The sequence below is a fragment of the Wyeomyia smithii genome, chromosome 3 (genome assembly GCF_029784165.1).
Source record: "Wyeomyia smithii strain HCP4-BCI-WySm-NY-G18 chromosome 3, ASM2978416v1, whole genome shotgun sequence".
In the NCBI taxonomy this organism is placed as follows: domain Eukaryota; kingdom Metazoa; phylum Arthropoda; class Insecta; order Diptera; family Culicidae; genus Wyeomyia; species Wyeomyia smithii.
In genome coordinates this window covers 276,079,565-276,087,425 of record NC_073696.1, presented here as the reverse complement: position 1 = coordinate 276,087,425, position 7,861 = coordinate 276,079,565, and the positions used below count along the sequence as shown (strand labels likewise).

Below are 7,861 nucleotides of genomic sequence, written 5' to 3'. Positions count from 1 at the left end.
ACTGTGCCATCCGATAGCTTTTTAATGCTTTTGCAATCGTAGCTCGGGCACTGACATTTATTTAACCATTGAACACACGAAATTGTCCAATTTTAGCTTTCACTCACTTGAACTACAGCTTAACTAATAATTACGGCAATTCAACTTTCGGGGCCTGGTCACTGGTCGCCATGAGGTAACTAAAATGGTCCGGCTTCCTAGCCGGACTCGGGAGTGTCAACTAGCAGTAAAGACACGACGAACGTTGGTACTCGAATAAATCGCACTCAACGATCACTTTATTGTACACGTAGGTAGCAATACCCTTATCTGCTGATGCAGCGGGTGATCGCACCGTCGTTTTATGCTGATGCGATATATGATCGCACCGCTTGTTTTATATTTACTTATACTCTAAATGGTGCTTGGAATAAGTCCATTACAAGAGATAGAGTATCTCTACAAGTGCTTTATATATGACTTGTTCGAATTTTGCCTTCTTGATAAAATATAGCCCATTAAGCATTCAAAGAGCAAAAGAGCGAAGCCCAGCATGATTGAAACGTGGTATTGAAAAAAAAAACATTTGCAAGCTTACAGTAAAAATACCATGTTTTTAGGGTTACGATAGAAAAAATTGTCACCGTAAAATACATCGTACTTTTTTCGGGCTGTAGTCGCTTTTCTGATATCCCTAATGAACAGAAATCATAAACAAAGGATCATTTATATGGTTTACCGATAACCCAGACAGTTAAGACCCCGAATGGACATCTCGAATAGGTTGTTAATGCAGACAACGACGTCTTATTCAAATCTTGCCAACCAGTGTACTCCCCATAGTTTTTACACCGGGCTTATACTAAAGAAATGTCATCTTTGAACGAAACCAAACAAAAAAAGCAAAACAATCACATAAAAGAACCCAAAGTGAAAATCGAACGATTTGTTTAAAAATATTTTTGTAAGTAAAACGCAATGCTCAATGATGTTTAACATGATTCTGTTGGCTGTCGTGACCTTGTTGCTGAATGGAGGTGGAATCTCCCAGTGGATGCCGTTGGCCGAAGCGAATAGCTGCCGCAAACTGGACGCCTGCCGATGCGAATACCCCGATGGAAGCGGCTACGATCTGAGTGAACTACTGGACATACGCGACAATTATATGATGACTCAAGATGCTGCTACCCAGGACTGGTACTACTTTCATCCTTGTTCAGATATTAAGTATCTGAACAGTACCGAAGCTCCCTGTAGCCAAGGCAAAGGCTATACGGTAATCTCTAATCTGAGTCATTTCTTCACAGATTGATAACAATCGAATCAATTGCAGCTCTGTCGTCGTCATACAGTAAATTCAACAGACACATTTCAGAAACTCGGAACGACAGAAACTAGTAGTTTTAGCAGTGATGCTGATAATAATCAGGAATATCTAGTCTATAAAACTGCCGATTCTGAGTATGTATGATAATCATAAAATCATCATCATTGAATTAATTTTCCCATCGGTATTTCAGAGTTACCACGATACAGCTTGTATGTGTGAAAAACACGAAATCTTATATATTCGTCGAACAAGACACAGTTCTAAAAACGGCGAAACAAGTAGTAAGTATAACCCATTGGAACAAGCAACAATGTTTAAAGTTTATCTTTCGTTCCAGAATATTTTACTATTTTCACCGTATGCGTGCATTACGACCATCGAAGAAATTAGCCAATCGAGCGTAGGACAGGTTCTGCTGATACTATTCTTTACCGGAACCTTTGCCTATTTCACGATTGCGTCTATCGTTCGCTTCATGTACTTCGGCGCGCGCGGCATCGAAGTAATTCCGAATCTACAATTCTGGCAGGATCTGCCAGGCCTAGTGAGGGTGAGTGATTCAAATGCAGTTTAGAGAACATATAAAAATATCTCTCTCTCTCTAGGATGGAGCCAACTTCATCCGAAACGGTTGCCGTGTCGAGCCCTCACCAGATCCGGATTCGTACGATGCCATCTAGATAGGGTTGACAACTTAAAAAATACCAAAATTTCAACCAACACTATCTGAAAAATCCAGAGCTTTTTCAAAACACCTGCTGGAGGCCAAAAGTTAGTTTGAAGCGAGCTAAAGTTGATCATCACAGATTTCGATATCGATGTGTTCCGAAACGTCTTGCTGTTTTTTTAACGGTAACCTTTTTCGAAAATGTTATTTTTTTCTGTTGACTGGAATATTATATGAGTGATGTACCAAGTAAGTGAACGAGCGTTGTGCATTATCAGTCCCGGTGGGAGAAAGATGACTGTCCGAAATGTTTAGATTTTTATTTTTTTTTATTATTTGTGTCTATAATATAAACATCTTTTTTACGCTGATTTTTCAGAAAAGTCGTTTTTTAAGAAACATGTTTTAAATGGTTTTTTATTTTTAAATTGCTCACTGCATTGCTTCACCGATTTAGCCTAACCTTTTTATATTTTTCCTTGATATTCAGCTCGATTCGCAGGTGGAAATAACACTGCTACTAATTCTTTTTGAAATCATTTAGCAGAAATGATCAACAACCACCAACAAATAAAGTTTTCCCAGGTGGATTTCGGAATCTACGTAGTTTTTTACGCACGACGTATCCCCAGCGTAATTTTCTTGATTTTTTTTTACTAGTTTTTGTACCCTATTTTCAATTTATAATTGTCCAACTTATATTTTGTCCTTCATCATTTGATCATTTGTATTTCATGCCTCATATTTATATAACATGAAAGAAAATGAATACAAAATAGTACCAAGGCAGTTTATCTCATTACACCTTCGTCACAAACGCAATCCCAAAACACCGGTGTTTCTCACAGCGTGGCATTAAATTATGATTGGTTTTAATCCTGCTACCAGCTATAGAACTAGAGCAACAGATTGCGAATAATGCTTCCTGTTTTGCTTCTCATGCCGGACGGTACTATTTTGACTTACCTAGTTGTTATACATGCGTCTACAAACGATGAGCGATCGTCTCCAACACCTTCTCATCTCGTGAATACGATCACTGCACAAAAAGTAAAAAAAAAAATATGCAAGAACAAGTACAACCAACGATCTTTCACACCATCCTAGATGTGGTTTGCTCTATACTCCCAGTCTCAATTGAGCTCCCAATCAACACAATATTACTCTCTGTAAACAATACCCGTCTTATAAATGATTAGACAACAAGTGCGCTAATGTTCCGTTCGGTAAATTGTCCTAATCAATCAGATTTCCGATCAGTCTCCGGTCAGACTTACAGCCGTGCATACACGAACACAACCACACAGGAAAAGTGCCAGTGAAGTGAAGAAAAAGGTGATTAATCGTTATCAGATTCTGATTCCGCGAAAAATGTTGCGCCTGTTGAAAGAAGCTACGTCGACCTTCGGTTTGGCTCGTTTTGGTTTCCGTTGTACCACCAGCATACCTCGGCGATGTGCCCCAAGCTTTAGTACTCAACCGGCCACAGGCTACGAGAGAAACATCGTGGAATCCCCTTACAACGTGGACATCCCGAAGCTCTGCGTGACCGATTACATCTTTCATGAAGTCGACCGAGCAGCAGATAAACCCGCCGTTGTGAGTACTTTGCTATTGTTTATGTGTACGACTATCACCAACGCAGATCTAGGTCAGGTCGCGTAACGACGTTATCAGCAATAACCGCTGCAATTCAGTTGTCAAAAATTGGTTGTGCTCATTTTTTCTACCACTTCGATTATACGAATAGCGAAAACCGGCGATAAGAATCATCTTGGTATTTTGAAACAAGCGTAGAAAACATCAACATTTCTAGTGCAAGCGATTTCCGCACTTTGAACTTATCTCGACTGTTATAGGTGATAGACTTTGTATTCGCTCGCTGTGTTGCATTGCATCCCAGCCCGAGAGAAGTGGCCGTGAATGTCGGTCGGTGTAGCAATCAGCTGGTCGGAAGCACGTGCCGATGCACTATCCAACGTTAAGGTTCATTCTAACAGCGATCCGGTTTGGCTCAAGATTCAACTGCTTTTCCATGCTGACGCGCGCATTTTATTTTTAACTGCTGGCTTCTAGCAGGAAAGTTGATTTGTGCGATGTCTGTCACTCTGGCAGTGAATAATTTGCCATTTACGCACGAAACGTAGATAAGTCGAGGGAAAACATAAAAAAACATACCGGCGCTATGTGTAGCCGCCTGAGCAGGAAACGACCTATGCGCTATGGGATTTGGTCTCGAAGATAGTTGTGGAGTAAAAATAAACTCATGGGTCGTGGAACCATAAACCATTAGATCACTATCATAGTTGCAATTTCGAAATGAGTTTCGTGCTGCTAAATTACCTAATTTAAGCTGAAAGTAATTTTGAGCGGTGAGTGTTGTGTATACCTATTCATTGGATTCATTGCCAACCTAATGATTGGCATCAGAACGAAAAGCTAGGTCCGACTTCCGGTTAAGTCCGATCTGACTATGTTCTGATTCAATTTCGTCATCCTAAAGATATTTTTATCGTGTTTTTTTCGAGTAATCTTGAGTGAATTTTTTTGTTAAACTGCTTGTACAAAAAATAAAAAAAAGTAGGAGGGTGGTATCCAAGACACGACCGCATAGTTGACGTAGGACTGCAATTATTTTTATTTTATTTTATTTTGAAGCTATGTTTAGTTTTAGCTTGTTTTACTTTTGTAGTTTGCTTGATTTATTTTAACCAATTTAAGCTCAAAATCTTCCAAAAGGAAGGTATTTTGATTCGGGTGGTAATATCATGTATTTAGGTCGTCAGCCCAAATTCATCAAGCGACAACTCAAACGACTTGGAACTATAACTAGTTCATTGGTGGCCATTTCTACTGTTAAGGTCGTCTTTAACCATTTAAAAAGTCAAAAAACAAAACATGAAAAAAGAACCGTTCATTATTGGCATGGTTCGATTTTGGCAACAGAAAAAATTCTGGCGTGTTGCCAAAAACGAACGGAGTCTGCATTGTGATTATTTCTTTGCAGAAGAGCAAAATCATTTCAAATCGCCTGGAAATACGCGAAAATTTAATCGACCATTTCTGATTTGAATGAAACTTTGCACACGTATTTGGCTTAGCAAACTGAGCATTTTTCACAGGTGGAGAGATTTTTTACACCCATGAGTTACATTCTAAAAGGGTGTATGTCTTTTGGCATAGGTTTTATTCGAAGCATTGTAGCCCAGAAACCGTTGGTTGTATAGAAAAACTGTCTAAGAATGAGCTGTAGCGAATCGAAAATGCATCATAAAAATAATATCCATTGCACAAAAAAAATTTTTTAATTAAAAAAAATTTAAAATAAACATGAAATTTCAATTTAAAAAAAAAGAATTGAATTTATTTTAATTTTTTTTTAAAGAAACTTGACGTTAATACGCAACTTTTAAAAAAAAGTCCAGTATGGAGAAATGAAAAATAATTGTTTTATGGTAGAATATTTTTTTATGAAAATTCTAATTGTTTGAATTCTTCAAAATATTTGTATTCTGATGATTTTAAAAGATGCAATGCATCAAAAAGCTCTTGGTAGTAACCATTCTAAAGGCATTGTTTTTCGAGTTATTTTAAATTTAAGCTCGAAAAATTATAATTATTTAGGAAAATACACGTTTTTCTTAATTTGTCCATGCTTCTCCAGCAAAAACCATACGTTCATTGGAATGCTTCATCAAAAATATACAATTCATTCTTTGACAACAAAACGATTGGGCGAACGGTTCTCAAGAAAAGAGTTAAATGTTCTGAGTGATATAAATATATATAAGAATCAAATATTTATTTTCGAGTTTTATTATCTTGGGAACATATTTTTTTATGACATAGATACTTTACAGAACTAGTTTCACCTTATATTTTATATACATTATAAGTAAATGATTCGTCATCTTTTGAAAACAGCTTCGTTTCTATCTTATTTTCTGAAATTGGAACAAAAGAGTAATACTTTTGTGTGGCAGCTATTATTATAGATTTTTTGAAAATATTGCTCCATTCTGTTACTCCTTGTTCATATTCTTCATATGATACCCAACTAAATGACATTTTTGATGAATTTTTATTACTTTTCTGATTAGACCAATCATACAATTCTTTTGCGCTTGTAATGGGATGTTCATGTTCTTTAGCTAAACTTGCATTTCCTGCCATTCGTTTTAATATGCCACCAATTGCATCGCATGGGCCTTTACCATGAGAAGTCGCAAAAAAATGCCACTCTGCATCGACGTTATATTTTATTTTGAACTTGCAAAGACTTGCAAAGTTTTTTCTATTTCTATATTGTGAGGCAGCTCCATCAGACATTAATATCGCTTTTTTCAACTCTATTGTTGTTTTCAAAAAACTCATTTGGCAATGAACACCTGAACCGCAACAGTATCATGATGGAGTACTTCCGATATTATGATGAAGCTGATATTCTTAAGTGTTCCAGATTCTGAATAGTAAACAAAGAAGGAATGAATGGTGGCTTGACTATCATTCCAATAACTACACGAATCACAAATTGATAAAGACGTATTAAAATGAGCTTGACTGTTCAATATTTTTAATTTTGCAATAACGTTTTCGTTTAATTTGCGTAAGCTTGATGAGCACCGTTGATCAGGGAAGGGTTTACAGCATTTGGGCTTGGTGTATTCCATTTTCACTTTATTCATCTTCACAAAATGCAAACTGTTACTAACACATTTGGAGTAGTGCAAACGTATTTATATACGAAAACAGATAGCCCAGTAGTAGCCCAGCAGTAGCCCAGTTGAAACAGGTACCCAGTAGTTATTGGTTGCGTACTTTACAAACAGTTATTATTAGTGAACAAGTAGGTAGTGTTGCACGACAAACATATTTTTTTATAAAACATTCGGCAAGGGAGAACGTGTAGGTAGGCTAAGGTACAGCGCTTTATTAATAATCCGATCGTTTTGTTGTCAAAGAATGAATTGTATACTTTTGATCAAGCATTCCAATGAACATATGGATTCTGCTGGAGAACCATGGACAAATTAAGAAAAACGTGTATTTCCCTAAATAATTATAATTTTTCGCGCTTAAATTTAAAATAACTCGAAAACAGATGCCTTTAGAATGTTTACTACCAAGAGCTTTTTGATTCAGAATGACTTTCTGCATCTTTTGAAATCATCAGAATACAAATATTTTGAAAAATGTTTAAATTAGAATTTTTATAAAAAAATTAATCTACTATATAAAAATTATTTTTCATTTCTCCATACTGGACTTTTTTTAAAAGTTGCGTATTAACGTCAAGTTTCTTTTAAAAAAAGGATAAAAAAAATTCAACTCTTTTTTTTAATTGAAATTTAATGTTTATTTTAAATTTTTTTTTTTTGTTAAACAAATTTTTTTGTACAGTGTATACTTTTTTATGGTGCATTTTCAATTCCCTACAACTCATTTTCAGACAGTTTTTCTATACAACCAACCGTTTCTGGGCTACAATGCTTCGAATAAAACTTATGCCAAAAGGCATACGCCCTTTTAAAATGTAACTCATGGGTGTAAAAAATCTCTCCATCTGTGAAAAATGCACAGTTTGCTAAGCCAAATACGTGTGCAAAGTTTCATTCAAATCAAAAATGGTCGATATTCGACCATAGGTCATTTGGCGCGATCTTGCTCAGCACTCTATCTTAGAAGGAAAAATCACAGGAGGGTTGTGTGCAAAGCCACGACCGCGAGGATGAAGTAAAATACTTTTACAAGAAAACCCGGCTGCTTGCGTGTCAGTCATTTTTTAATTAGTTGTTCAATTCAATAACGGATAAGATACCGATCACATCTCGGCGTTATCACTGAAAGTGCGAATAAAGTATTCCTTGTGATAAAATAAACAGTGA

At 36.3% G+C, this 7,861-nt stretch overlaps 2 protein-coding genes across 2 annotated transcripts in view; both read left to right on the top strand.

The window, feature by feature from the left end:
* Positions 1-865: 865 nt before the first annotated feature.
* On the top strand, positions 866-2,229 carry LOC129727047 (uncharacterized). The gene is made up of 5 exons (XM_055684438.1): positions 866-1,255; positions 1,313-1,440; positions 1,500-1,590; positions 1,647-1,859; positions 1,915-2,229. The coding sequence occupies exons 1-5, from the start codon at positions 965-967 to the stop codon at positions 1,987-1,989; spliced, it is 798 nt and encodes a 265-aa protein (XP_055540413.1). The 5' UTR covers positions 866-964; the 3' UTR covers positions 1,990-2,229.
* Positions 2,230-3,151: 922 nt separating this feature from the next.
* The window catches only part of LOC129727042 (probable 4-coumarate--CoA ligase 1), a 57,636-nt gene continuing 52,926 nt past the window's right edge, over positions 3,152-7,861 (top strand). Inside the window, exon 1 of the mRNA XM_055684429.1 lies at positions 3,152-3,575. Coding sequence (XP_055540404.1) covers positions 3,348-3,575 — 228 coding nt within the window. The 5' untranslated portion in view covers positions 3,152-3,347. The remainder of the gene's footprint in view (positions 3,576-7,861) is intronic.

Coding starts and splice junctions, on each gene's coding strand:
- LOC129727047 (XM_055684438.1), top strand. CDS start 965: ATGATGTTTAACATGATTCTGTTGGCTGTCGTGACCTTGTTGCTGAAT. Junction 1,591..1,646: donor TAAAAACGGCGAAACAAGTA/GTAAGTATAACC, acceptor CTTTCGTTCCAG/AATATTTTACTATTTTCACC. Junction 1,860..1,914: donor ATCTGCCAGGCCTAGTGAGG/GTGAGTGATTCA, acceptor CTCTCTCTCTAG/GATGGAGCCAACTTCATCCG.